This window comes from Cydia fagiglandana, chromosome 16 (assembly GCF_963556715.1).
Source record: "Cydia fagiglandana chromosome 16, ilCydFagi1.1, whole genome shotgun sequence".
Lineage (NCBI taxonomy): Eukaryota > Metazoa > Arthropoda > Insecta > Lepidoptera > Tortricidae > Cydia > Cydia fagiglandana.
In genome coordinates this window covers 3,466,690-3,481,310 of record NC_085947.1, presented here as the reverse complement: position 1 = coordinate 3,481,310, position 14,621 = coordinate 3,466,690, and the positions used below count along the sequence as shown (strand labels likewise).

At 40.6% G+C, this 14,621-nt stretch overlaps 1 protein-coding gene and 1 long non-coding RNA gene across 2 annotated transcripts in view; one reads left to right on the top strand and one right to left on the bottom strand.

Moving 5' to 3' along the window:
- The window catches only part of LOC134671797 (uncharacterized), a 498,925-nt gene that overhangs the window by 284,213 nt on the left and 200,091 nt on the right, over positions 1 to 14,621 (bottom strand). The gene's annotated exons all lie outside the window — the stretch shown is intronic.
- LOC134671785 (hemocyte protein-glutamine gamma-glutamyltransferase-like) lies at positions 714 to 13,973 on the top strand. Its single transcript, XM_063529615.1, has 14 exons — positions 714 to 789; positions 1,859 to 1,989; positions 2,751 to 2,869; positions 3,811 to 3,922; positions 5,490 to 5,673; positions 6,157 to 6,377; positions 7,469 to 7,654; positions 9,655 to 9,880; positions 10,515 to 10,673; positions 10,987 to 11,107; positions 11,378 to 11,486; positions 12,029 to 12,189; positions 12,587 to 12,778; positions 13,864 to 13,973. Exons 1-14 carry the CDS (start codon positions 716 to 718, stop codon positions 13,954 to 13,956), a joined length of 2,088 nt encoding a protein of 695 aa, XP_063385685.1. The 5' UTR covers positions 714 to 715; the 3' UTR covers positions 13,957 to 13,973.

Below are 14,621 nucleotides of genomic sequence, written 5' to 3'. Positions count from 1 at the left end.
TCGATGAAATAATATTCGATGAAAAGTTTGTCGGCAAAACAAGGGTACACCGGAGTCGCAGTTCTAACCTAACCTAAACCTACTTTGAAAGCCGTTATTTTCTGTGTGGGGTCGCAGTTCTAACCTAACCTAAACCTACTTTGAAAGCCGTTCGTTTCTGTGTGGGGTGGCAGTTCAAACCTAACCTAAACCCACTTTGAAAGCCGTTCGTTTCTGTGTGGGGTCGCAGTTCTAACCTAACCTAAACCTACTTTTAAAGCCGTTCGTTTCTGTGTGGGGTCGCAGTTCTAACCTAACCTAAAATGACTTTGATAGCCGTTCGTTTCTGTGTGGAGTCGCAGCTCTAACCTAACCGAAACCTAAAATTGTTACAACAGAAAAATTTATTAAAGTAATACGTTGAACAAATGAATTGCAATGTTTAGTAGTTGTGCCAATTAAAATAATTTGAAACGAATAAGCGATCAAGTAATATTCGATGAATAGTATTTCTACGCAGTAAGAAAAATTGAAATAAATAGTATATGAAACAAAATAACGCCAAACAATATTACTAGTACTAACGTTTCGATGAATCGTTGTCGATGAAATAATATTCGATGAAAAGTTTGTCGGCAAAACAAGGGTACACCACCTAAGGAGTAAAATGTCTCCTGATACTTAAGGTGCCGTAGGTTCAGCTTCTTGTATCTTGTCTGCAGATATCATGTGCACCATGATGCCCCTGCTGATTGTCAACGAAGTGGATTTCTACCCTCGAGAGAACGCGAAGTTGCATCATACTGACAGGTAAGACATGTTACAATATTTTTTTTCTTATACTAGCGACCCGCCCCGGTTTCCCACGGGTTACAAACCATAATAAATTATACCGTAAAACGGGGTGAGTAGGTTTCGCGGGGAGAGTTAGGTTATGAATGGGGAGAGAAGGTTTGAGAGGGGGATGAGAAGAGATTTTAAGGCTACTGCTACAAAAATAATGTAAGTATTCCAATTTAAAATGCGGCTATAGTAATACGCATAATAAAAAAAATCGATCCAACTATCTTCCAAAATCACCTTTGCATGAAAAACCCTCACACCCCGAATACGAGGCACTACGGGGTGAGGTGGGTTATCCTCTTTATCGTCAAAGTTATGAAATGGAACTACTCAAAATAAAATACAAACGTCCGAACCACTTATTATATACACCATTAAGTTTTCACATGTAAAAATAAAATTTTATCGAGGTTTGAAAGACAAATTTCACCCAACTCGCCCCATTTTACGGTACACCTAATCCTATTATTGCACGGTGATTTTCTGACTTTGAGATTTTTACTGACTTGACGAAATACAAATTACCTTTAGCAGTCAGGCCGTAGCTGACCTTCTTACCAACTGTCTCCGTTAAAGAGAATAGAGTGTATAGAGACGGATTGTCGAAGTAAATTATGTAGCCACTGTAAATTTACTGCCATCTTTCGACAGAAAATAAAAGATCGCCATTTGACTTTGATCCTTATTCTTTTACTGATATGTGCTAACTTATTAAATATTAATATTAACGCCATCTACTCGACTATAGGCCAAAGGTATGGTGCAATATTTTCAAGCGTAGGCGCCATAACCTTCAGCCTACTTTCGTGTAGATGGCGTTAATATTAATATTTAACAAGTTAATACATATCAGTGAAAGAATAATGATCAAAGTCAATTGGCGTTCTAACAGTTTTAATCGTCTGTCGAATTATGGCAGTAAATGTAGGTACTGTAGCTGCATAATTTACCATGACAGTAACCTCTCTATTTCAAATTCTTTTTGGTTAAACGGTAGGCCTATAATGGATTGTACTTTCAAAAAACTTTGAAATAGGTATGAGCTGGTGAACGCCGAGGACTCGAAGGTGGTCATCGTGCGGCGCGGTCAGCTCTTCAAAGGCAAGATCCAGTTCACCAGGCCCTACGATGAGAACCTGGATCTGGTGCAGCTGGTCTTTACTTTGGGTATGTGTGCTGGTGTACCAGAAATCTTTTACAAAGTGAACACGTGACGCAACAGAAGACTATGTCGCCGAAATGATTTTGTAAGGTTTTTATTATTGTATGTACAGTCAAGGAATTTAAATTCCGACCCATTTCGTACTTTGTCACAGTGACAACCGTATGAGGTCTCTAGCGGCTTTCATATTGATTGTCACTGTGACAAAGTACGAAATGGGTCGGAATTTAAATTCCTTGACTGTACCTAATCCGTGAAAAACGATGGAAAATAATAAGGCACTACATCTGTATCTTGTAAGGTATTATCTATGGACATTAGTTCATCATCATCCTCAGCCTACTCTCGTCCACTGCTGGACATAGGCCTCTCCTATTGCACGCCATTGAGCACGATTTGCGGCAATTCTGATCCAGCTCTTCCCAGCCGCCTTCCGAAGGTCATCGCTCCATTTAGTCTGAGGGCGTCCTACGCTACGTTTGCCGATGCCCGGCCTCCACTCGAGAACTCGTCTACCCCAACGGTTATAGGTTCTACGGCCCACTGCCACTTCAGCATCTTCAGCTAGCTAATCCGCGACATTAGGCAACTAATAAATGATATTTAATTTAATTTGCCATAAGAAGTCAGAGAAGGAGGTGATATCCAGGTGCTCAGTAATGTTTCTGACTCAATACCTTTTATGGCAAAAAAAACTACACAGATAATACAACAATAAACGCAATTTTGAACTTAATTTACAAGTAAGTTTCTTGTATTTTTGCAGGCGTCTCAACCTCAATGGAGACCACGGGCTCCATGTATCTAAAACGCGACGCCGTCGTCGAGAAGCACGCCTGGAGTGCGAAAATCACCGACGTGCAGAAGGACACACTATATTTCGAGGTAGGCATTGGCTAGAGTAAGACCAAGAAAAGCCTGCAACGATTTAGATAGCATACCTACGCTACGCAGTCAAATGCTATATTATACGTCATAATTTCATAGAAATTTGGCGTTTAAAATAACACTTGCACTAGCTGCGTGTGCTATCAAAATCGTTGCAGACTTTCCTTGGCCTAACTCTATAAGACTATTTAGACGCGATGTCACAAATCGCGTGTAGTTTTCTATGCATTTCCGACTATGTACGTGTAATGAATTCAATCGATGGATAATATGCCGCAATGTATCATAATCTCATGCGTTTTGTTGCAAGGTCTATAGTTAACAACTTAACACTATTATGTCTAAATTGTGGGTTGGGGAACCACTTAGGTATAGCGACGATATGGCTTTACAAAAATGGGAACCATCATAGGCTACCATTTACATATATTGTTTATAGGTATGAATTATCAGAAACTCAGAGTCGCACACAGTTCAAATATAGTTTGCTATAAAATAACTTAAATTCCCAATAAATACTCAACAAGTTCTCATTAAGTTTAAACGAACACAAGTTTCGGCATAATGACAAGAGTCTAGAAAACTTGGCCGAGTCCTAACGACGAGGACTCCAAAGGTCTTTACGAAATAATGATGTAAATGTCGGCGGCCGATCGTAAGATCAGGCATATCGTGAAATTCCTAGGCATATCGTGAAACGTGAAAATCTTTGAAACGTTCCCTGAGTCGACGGAGCCCCGCTACGCGGTGCTCCTATTTCTGAGCAGTTTGCCCTTCGGGCATCTGAAGCAACCTAACGAATCTATGCTACCTATATGTATATTGGTTTAATGTGACTATCGTCAAAACATTACACAGGAACATTACGATCTGCCTGATCTTACGATCGGCCGCCGACATACTCGTACACAAGCCAACAAACAAACGTCATGTTGCAGATATCAACTCCAGTGGACGTGCCCGTGGTCACGCGCAGCAAGAACTGGCTCGCGAGGGAGATCCACTACTATGATCAGGAGTTGTACATCTTCTTCAACCCATGGAACCCTGGTAAGTGCGCTATCGAAACCAGCTGGCGTATTATGGATAGATTTATCCATCTCTATCCACGTGATAAAATAACTGTTACTTTTAAACACCGTGGGATAGAAAGTGACGGACACCGTTTTATCACGCTGTCACGTAGACAAGAACGACCATCATATCCGTACTGTACTACGTTTTCACTCTTACTAAGTATTGTTTTTTTATATAACACATCGGTGGCCAGCAAGTGTAAAAACCAATCACAAACTATTACACTTAATTTATGGAACCTTAAAGGAATCTCAAACCTAACAGGATGTATAAAGTTTAACGGTAATTTTTCCGCGAATAGGTACATAAAGTTTAATTTCGCACCCTTTTCTAACTTTTTCACGGACACAAATCTATGTCCAGAACTTTTAACCTTCGCTGTAAAATTTCACCTTTACTTTAAATAATGGCTTTTCTATGTTTCAGTTTATTATGGTGTATTAAGTATATATGCTAAAACATTCGGGGCCCCAACTGTAAAAACCTAATAAACAGAAACTATGTATATTAATTAGAAAGCCGATTTCTTGGTAACTCCAGAGACATTTTGAGTAACCCAAGAGACACTCAACACTATCGGTGAAAAACTTGATTCGCCCGCCTATGGTTCGCCAAATAGCCAATCCAATTCAATGAGTATTTATACTCAATTTTATAGTCTGTGCGTGAAGAGAAGAGCCGTGGAATGTATTATTTTAGGGCCCATACATTCCACGACTCTTCTCTCTCCGCACAGACTAGTTAAATAAACAAGACCGAAGTGTCCCATAAGTGTTCCGTGAACAAAGTTTTGTACGGAACACTAAAAAACAACTGGGCCTAATTTTATAAAGCTACAAGTTACAATTTACAAGCGGAAGTCTCTTTCTGACCCTATGTGTTAGAAAGAGACTTCCGCTTGTAAATTGTAACTTGTAGCTTTATAAAATAGGCCACTGGTTGCACTCCGGGAGTGCCGACAGAAAAGAAAACTCAATGACTAGTCCAAAATGTCTGCAGCACTATATATAATTGACCCATCCTCCTTTCTATTGAAAAACTTCAGTTCCGAAATTGCTGGCCAGTGAGCTTAAATTTGTGGCGTTAATAGTTTAAAATTCGAATAGAAATTGTAAAGTTACCTTGCAGACCTCGCATCTAAATATTTTTGGTCATGATATATATTGAGTTTTATTCACCAGTACTAGAGTTCACTTTTATTAGCGATTTAATCAAGATGTAGCTTTATTGAATTATATTCGTATTGCATGGAGTGATAAAAAGTTAGAATGTAACTGTGAGATCCTCGTATTTCAGCCCGTACAAGATTAGAACATTGAGCTTTATTGCTTAATACAAAAGTCCAGTTTTAAATAATTGACCTGATTATATATACGTTATGACTAAAGTTCTTTGGTGAATAACATTGTCCGTGACACATGACGTCAGCGTTACGTTACGCGTTACGCGTTACGCTGAATCGAGTTTATCATTTTTTCCCCACCTCAAAAAGTGCTCAGCGCCGCTAAAGAAATTTTCACTTCAAAATTTTTCTCCACAGATGATCAAACCTACATGGAAGACAGTGCCTTGCTCCAGGAGTACGTCCTCAACGACGTGGGCAAGGTGTGGATGGGCCCCGTCAGGACCGAGCGCGGCAAGCCGTGGGTCTTCGGTCAGTTCGATACTGACGTGCTGCGAGCAGTTATGTTTATGCTTGACCGATCTAAGATGCCGTTAAAACAGTAAGTTCTTTTATTTGTATTGCTTATGTGCGAAGTTGGGGAAATGCAAGCGACGCCAACGTATGACGTGGTGGAATTATATAATAATAAGTTTTTGGCAAAAAATTCGTTTTTGGTACAAGCTTTTATCGCCGACTGTACTTTTTTTTCCACAGGCAACTAATACTCATCGAGACAATTTTAAGAACCCCAAACACAATTAGGATTCGTTGTTTTATCACAGATTTGCATTGCATTGTCACCCGACTTACATATGTATGCACAATTTCAGCTCAATCGGAAACCGGGAAGTGGATCAAATTTAACTTTGCAAGATTTGATTACACACATACAACGGTCAGGTGAAACTAAATAAAAGCTTGTAATTGCCTAACTATGGAGACGGCCGCTATATGACGGCACCGCTATTCTAGGAAACCAGAGCTTTAGTACGAGACATTAATCCATCTAAATTGTTTTACTTATAAACTAATTTTTTTTTAGTCGCGGTTACCCAATCCGCCTTTGCCGCACCATCTCCAAAATGGTTAACTCCAACGACAGCGACGGCGGCATATTAATAGGCAACTGGTCTGGAAAATATGAGAACGGCACAGCTCCCTTTGATTGGACGGGCTCCGTTGATATCATGGAGGAATATCTCAGGACGAAGCGAAGTGTGGCATATGGGCAGTGCTGGGTGTTTGCTTGCCTTACTACCACTGGTAAGGACTTGAGCATAAAGGATGACCCACGCTTAGCAATGCAACGAGGAGAAGTTTCTTAAGTTGCGAAACTTCTATGAAGAATATGCTCTGGAACTTAAATTTAATAAACAATCTAATCGTGTCAAGACCGACGTAGACACATGCCATTTTAAATATTTCGCCTGCCCGCTTCACTGTTATGTGGCGTGTAATATTATATATTACACAAAACGTTAAAGTTCTCATGGGAACATTCTCACAGAGAACTTTCTTAGTTTCTTTCATGTAATTTCTCTGAAATTTCCGAGAACATTTCTGCAATTTCTGCAATTTGAACATTGCTACTCACGCTAGACCGAGGCGGAGCTTCCGGCGCTTCGTTTTCTATGGAGAGCACCACGTTATCACCGATCAGCCGTCATAGAAAATGACATGTCGGACGCCTCGGCCCGGGCACGGCCTAGTCTAGCATGAGTCATACTTAAGAAGCCTACACAATCCTATTCATCGTGAGTTAAACCTCTAGGCGGTGGAGCGATTTCCATATGTGTCGGTCCCCTGCCTTCCTAGGACAGCCTAATACGACACGAAGTTGAGTTTTTCCTTTAGATACTTGATCCATGTACACTCTTCCCTTTAAAGGGTTCCGTACCTCAAAAGGAAAAAACGGAACCCTTAGGATCACTCGTGCGTCTGTCTGTCTGTCCGTCTGACACAGGCTACTTTCTCGAAAACTACTGGACCAATTAAGTTGAAATTTAGTACACTTAAGTAAATTAGTGACCCAAAGATGGACTTTTTTTTTATAATTTTAAAATACATAGGTTCGAAGTTATTTAAGAAAATAGCCAAAAAATGACCATTCCCCCACTTTATCTCAGAAACTACTAGGTCTAAAATTTTGAAAAATGTACACAAAATAGTTCTTTACCTATAGATGACAGGAAAACCTATTACAAATGTGCATTCAAGCGTGTGTCGGACTTATGTACGGAACCCTAGAAATGCGAGTCCGACTCGCACTTGCCCGGTTTTTTCTCTTTTCTTCAATTCTTCCTTCAATGCTACAACAATCAGAAGACATTACCTACACCGTTTTTTTATCCCAGTGTGTCGTGCCCTCGGTATTCCGTCCCGTGTAGTCACCAACGTGGTGTCAGCCCACGACACGGACTACTCACTTTCTATAGACAAGTACTACAACGAGGCCATGGATGACGCCTCAGGATCTGACTCCATTTGGAACTTCCATGTCTGGAATGATGTATGGATGGCAAGGCCTGATCTTCCTTCAGGTAAGTCACAAAATAATATATAGTCTTCAGACAAGTCCTCCTCGAAGGACGACCAGTGAATAGACACTTAGTGCATTCAGTGATTTTACTTATAAGAACTAAAGTGCTACTGGGTCATTCCATAAGAAACGCTACCAAAGAGTTGAAAAATGAAAACTGGTTTAAGAAGTCAAAACTAACCTATTTCCATAGAAAACATACCGAACCTTCATGTCACAAAAAAAAAACGAAAAAAAATGTTTTTTTTATGGTAGCTCCTGTACAAAAAAAATATTTTTAATTTTTTTTTGCATTTAATCCTGTGATGTGGGGTGTCGTTGGATAGATCTTTCAAAATGAATAGATGTCACCATCAACAAGTTTTTGATTAAGTGAATATTTTCGGAAATATTCACATCGAAAGAAAAATAATTATGATATCTTCGAGAAACAGTTTTTATTGTTAAGATAATGTATTTTAAAATAATTCACCATTTATTACTTATATTTTTAATCTAATTTATTAAAAAGACAATAATTTCAATAAAATGAGCCATAATTTCGTATAAATCTGTCTTGATTTCGTACTCGTAACACCCGAAACGAACCATGAGTAACACCCGAAACAGGTAATTTATTTTATTAAAATTAAATAAGAAGTGATACTAAGTGTTACTTCAGTGTTTCAGTAGACTATACTAACTATTATTACTTGACATAAATAAAACTGGAGCTTACTTGATAAAATTCGCTTAATTATGCATTTTGGTACTGATGGTCAGAAGGTATAGGCCAATTTGCGTAACGCCCGAAACAGCTACTTTTTAGTGATTCTCTCGTTATTTCTCTTATACTTTAATAATGTGCGTACAGGAAAGGAAAATATTATCAAAGTAGTAGATGAATCAATAGTTATAACCTCCTAGTTCCTGTTACAATATCGAATAAAACCTTATTTTATGAGTTCAAGTGTAACACCCGAAACGGTGGAATGACCCTACTCCAACCTCGAAAATGGGTCTTGAAAGAATTTTCACTATTTGCATTACTCTCGGGTGTATGGTTTTTTTCTTTAATCATGTATAAAGAATTAAAGATAATGTATTGGCAGAAGTTTTGTTGACAATACGAGTAGGTAATAGAGGCTAGCCTACCTATAGAGGTAGGATCAGTTTGAGTCAGTGTCAATTGTCAAATCTGCAACCTGGATCTCAATCTTTTTCTTAGAGAATATAATCAAACGGAGTGGTCATTAACAGGCGTTCCCCTCTGTCGAAAAAAGGCGGTCAATGGTCAACCACATGTCAAACACATGTATGGACTGACGTTTATCTGACATGGCTATGTTGAGGTTACGTAGACGATGTGCCCCTCCCCCGCAATAAACGGCAGACTATTTTGTACGGAAAATTATAGACATGGCGTCTCCGTTGGTTATATCCTCTAAATTCTTTTTAACTTGATTTACACTTAATAGAACTTGACAGCCGGCATTCGGAATAGGGTTGTTGACACATGTTGAATTAATAATAATAATTCTGCCTAATAATAATAATATAATAGCTTCGCGTCAGTAACTGGCAGGAAGTTGCACAGGATCGGGACAGGTGGCACGCTCTCGTTTCGGAGGCGAAGATTCTCTTTGGATCGCTGAGCCAAAATAGTTAGTTAATTCTGCCTAAAATACGTCGCACTGCTGGGCACAGGTCTCCTCTCATGCGCGAGAGGGAGACATTTGATCTTCAAAACAAACCTGATCATTTGATACAATCGTTTGTGTTCTGAGCAAGTTCAAATGCGATGAGCAGCTTAATCTCCAAGGTTGTGATGATTAGTTGTTGTGTGGGAGTTGGTGCCGCATGGTGGGCGAGTAGCTGGCAGGCCCAGGTGGAGATGGCGAAATGACTTGGATATATATAACTGACGGAGACCGCCAGGACGGTCGGTAGTCGAGGGGATCTTACCAAGCAGTGGGATACTTAGGCCTTTAATAGTATCTATTACCGTTTTAATTCTTCCAGGCTACGGCGGCTGGCAGGCCATCGATGCGACTCCGCAGGAAACGTCAGAAGGGAAGTACCAGTGCGGACCGGCGTCGCTCGAAGCTATCAAGAAGGGTGACCTTGGCATGAATTACGATGTGGCCTTCGTGTTGGCCTCAGTCAACGCTGATGTGTTCCGCTGGCGACAAGACCCGCATTCAGAGCTGGGATATTCAGTAGTCACAAGCAAAACTGAAAAAGAGACGTTAGTCCACCATATCCAGCGACGATTAATGAGAAGTCATTATGATAATTCAAACGTGTCACGAAATTCCAGTCTCTGATGCCTATCTCTTTTTAGGGTTCCGTACCCAAAGGGTAAAACGTGACCCAATTACTAAGACTCCGCTGTCCGTCCTTCCGTCCGTCTGTCACCAGGCTGTATCTCACGAACCGTGATAGCTAATAGACAGTTGAAATTTTCACAGATGATGTATTTCTGTTGCCGCTATAACAACAAATGCTAAAAAGTACGGAACCCTCGGTGGGCGAGTCTGACTCGCACTTGTCCGGTTTTTTTATTTTACCGGCTATAACTGCGGATCTTATTTTGATAAAGTTTGGCATATTGAAATCATTAGCCAGGGCTCATGGTTGATATAATTATCTCTGGCTCTTATGCTCCACTGTGAAGCGACTATTGCCTATCATCTTTTGTCACAAGTTTCACAACGGCTCAGCACAAAAACGCTCCATAGTAAGTATATATATAGATATTGAGGGATATTCTGGAGGTTTCTCTTCATTGGTAAAAACATTTCTGATCAGTAGTTGAATAATTGTGTAGGTTAGGTAATCGACGAAAGAAACACCACTCATGAAATCTACTTTTTCAACAGCGTTGGGCAAATGCTGCTCACGAAGAAGCCTTTGGTCTTCGATCCTGTGGGAGACGAGGACTGCGAGGACGTTACTGAGCAGTACAAGTATCGCGAGGGTACCACTGCAGAGCGCGTAGCACTTATGAATGGCGTACGCCACTCTGAGAGGGCTGAGAGGTTTGTGAAGTTTACTCTCTTTCTTAGTAGAGTAACGGGATCCATGTCTCAGAAGCACATTGTAAGGAAGGTGTCTTAGACCTTCTGGTGTTTTAAGATTTGATTCCCTGGACCGTAAAAGGTTCGCCGCCCCATAGCTCCCCAATACTGACCGCGACTGGCTTGTGGCCGCCCGGATCTGTTTTGATCCTCTGAGATAAGGATCGCGAGGATATCACGGACCAATACCAGAACGATTTGATTCATTACGATCGTCGCTAAGCCAGCGGAAACTGATAAGTCATGATTCAATTATACCCATGATATGTTTCAGATATTACGAGTTAGCGAGTAAAGTCAAGAGCGACGTGTCGTTTAAGCTGCGTGATATCGACGCCGTTGCTATTGGGAACGACTTCCGCATCGTTGTCGATATTGATAACGAGTCTAACGAGGTAAGTCTAAGCCTTCCTTCGCTTGAAGCAGAAATCCACAGATCTTCCCTATATCTTCTCCTTTTAGAGTCTGTGCGGAAAAATAATAGTTGTGAAATGTATGGGACTCAATACATTCCCCGACTCTTCTTTTTCGGAACAGACTCTATCGGCAAGGATTTTCGATACATTGCGGTTTTGATCGGTCGAATGAATTTTGTAGCTCGACAATATATCAATATACTTAGCATGCAATTTGCTGAGCAGATAAAATCAAGGCATTGGTTTCAGCCAAGAAACATCAAGGCCGTGCTGACTGCGACCAGCGTGTTCTACAACGGAGTGCGAGCGGAACAGGTCAAGACAGTGCAAGGAAGGATATTTGTCGGACCTAAGAAACGTAAGTTGAAACTCTAGGCCCGTGGGATCCCAGCGCGCACAAGTTGTTTGCAGAAGTCGCGAACTGGTATAATATAGCTGGTGACCGAAGAGCTGGTGGCTTCTCACAACGTGTCAGCATACGAGGAAATGCCGCCAGCATCTTTGATATAATGCCTTAAGGGTCTATTTTAAATTTAAGCTAGTTATGGTAATTTAGGTTAGTATTTGTACAGTTACTGTAATACCTCCGTATGCATCTATTATGTAAATAAATTATATTAAAAAAAATTAAGTCGCCCTACTTTCTACACTTAAGTACGATCTAGAGTCACTAACTCTGACCTGGCAGGCATTTCGTCGGCAATGTGACGCGTATGGCAGCTACTTTAACTAACGTATTATTTATCTTTGAATTTAAAGCTAAGTTGTCAAACGTTATCATGTCAAATACCTTTATCAGAAGTGGTTCAAAAATAATTTCACGTACGTACCCGACACTTTTCTGGAATACCCCTTTATCTGTACCACAATTTAGCAACTTACCATCATTTTCTACTTCAGACGACGAAATCGTCATCGACGTGACGGCAGAAGACTACCTGCCGAAGTTGGTGGAATATTGCAACATGAAGATATCCGCCATGGCCTTGGTTGATGAGACGAAGCAGTGCTGGGCAGATGACGACGATTTCCGAGTGATGAAACCCACCATTAACATCAAGGTAAAACTTACCTACCTATAAATCGTAAAGTTTTCTTCTTCCTCGCGTTATCCCGACATTTTGACACGGCTCATGGGAGCCTGCGGTCCGCTTGACAACTAATCCCAAGAATTGACGTGTGCACTAGTTTTTACGAAAGCGACTGCGTCTGACCTTCCAATCCAACCCAGAGAGGAAACTAGGCCTTATTAGGATTAGTCCGGCTTCCTCACGATGTTTGTTTTCCTTCACGGAAGTGATTGAGAGATAGCAAAAATACGATGCGGGGTTTGAACCCGCGACCTCCGAATTGAAAATGTTTTCAATTCACTCTGGCTTGAAGATAATAATTCGAACAATTTATTAGTTTTTGGCCATATTTTTAGTCTTTGACTTGCTGTTTTTTTTTGTGTTCCAGTTCCACGACGATCTAGTAATGAACCAACCAAGGGAAGTGTTTCTCTCCTTCTTGAACCCCCTGGACCGAACTTTGACCGGCTGCGAGTTCCGCGTGACCTCGCCCGGCCTCGCCGGACGCACTGTGCGGGTCCCGGCTCAAGACACCGAGGCCAAAAAGCGGGTGGTTGCTGGCCTCCACGTTACACCTAATGTGAGTACAATACATTACAAAATACTCTTTCTAAGAAGTCTACACACAAGTCTTCTTTTTCAATGGAATGGAAATGAAGTAGGATAAGTTTTTGAGTGTTAAAAGCTTAGTCTTATTTCATCATCATCATCATTTCAGCCTATATACGTCCCACTGCTGAGCACAGGCCTCCTCTCATGCGCGAGAGGGTTTGGGCTATAGTCCCCACGCTAGCCCAATGCGGATTGGGGACTTCACATACACCTTTGAATTTCTTCGCAGATGTATGCAGGTTTCCTCACGATGTTTTTCCTTCACCGAAAAGCTAGTGGTAAATATCAAATGATATTTCGTACATAAGTTCCGAAAAACTCATTGGTACGAGCCAGGATTTGAACCCGCGACCTCCGGATTGAAAGTCAGGCGTCATATCCACTCGGCCACCACTGCTTCTTTTATAGTCTAGTCTTATTTATTAGATTTGTATTTGTATTTATTACCCGTGCCTTATACTTATTTACCCCACCTGATCCTACCAGCTATGCTGTGGACGTTTGGTGGGAAAATGAAAATGTATCGGGGTTGCCAAATTTCGGTTAGCGTTTTCTATCAATGATGTTCATCTTGGCTAGACTCGTCGGAGACTGTAAGGCAAGATCGGGTAGATGACTCTAGACTCTAGACTGCATCTAGTTCGTACAAATTGACGAGTCATCTAGTTATCAATTTTCTTATTTAGTACCTGGGAGACCCAGCTTTGCGCGGAAAATAAATACTCAAAAATGGGCGTTTTCCCAGAGATAAAACCTAGAGCTCGATTTTTCGCCGAAAACCCCCATATAGAAAATTTCATCGAAATTGTTAGAGCCATTTCCGATATCCCCGAAATATATAATATAAACAAGAATTGCTCGTTTAAAGGTGTTGGATGCATTTTAAGCATGTGTGAGTGATTGTGTTAATGTATGCATGTATGTGTCAAAATCAGTCGCCAATAAATCTTCAAACAGTCCACTCTTCTCTTTTTAAGAAAAATCCCTACATACAAATATCAACCTTATTACAAAGAACAAAAGGTATTATTTGATAATGGTTTTCTGTTTCAGACGCTTGGCAAGATCCACGTGGTGGCGACATTCACGTCCAACGAGCTGAAGGAAGTCACCGGCGCCGCCACCGTACATGTACTAGAGGGCTAAAATATGTAGAGAGGGCCGCGAGCCACGTTCGACGTGTTGCCTCCCTGTCACACTTACGTACGAATTTACAAGTGCGACAGAGAGGCAACAACGTCGAACGTTCACGATAGGCCGTTTGATGTCAGTGTACGCATTGGCTTGTTTGGCTCTTGCACAGTCGCCATCAGATATATCGGAGCGGACAAGGTGCTCACAAATATCTGGACACGCCTCTATCGTCGAGGCGTTAGAGTGTGTGTTCAGATATTTATGAGCACCTCGATCGCTCCGATATATCTGATGGTGACTGCACAAGGTTTAAATAAGTAAAAGTGAGAGTTAAGAATAAACCTTTCTTTTTATAATATTTCTTTATTTTAATATACAAAACCTTATAAAAATGATTTAAGTAAGTACTTACAACAAGGTAAAAAACATTTTAAAATGGTATTTTCAATTTTAACACATTTACTCTTAATTCGTGATGTGATGTTCTACTAAAATAGGTAATGTATAATATATGTATTTTACATTCACGACAGTTTAATAGCTTTACATTGCTTATTTAAATAATTACATATTTATGGCACTTAAAATTATACCTTACTTAATTAATACAGTCGTCATCATAATTATTTACCTGGGTGCCTAGCCAAGATGCCAATCGTTTACGCTCCGCAGCGAAC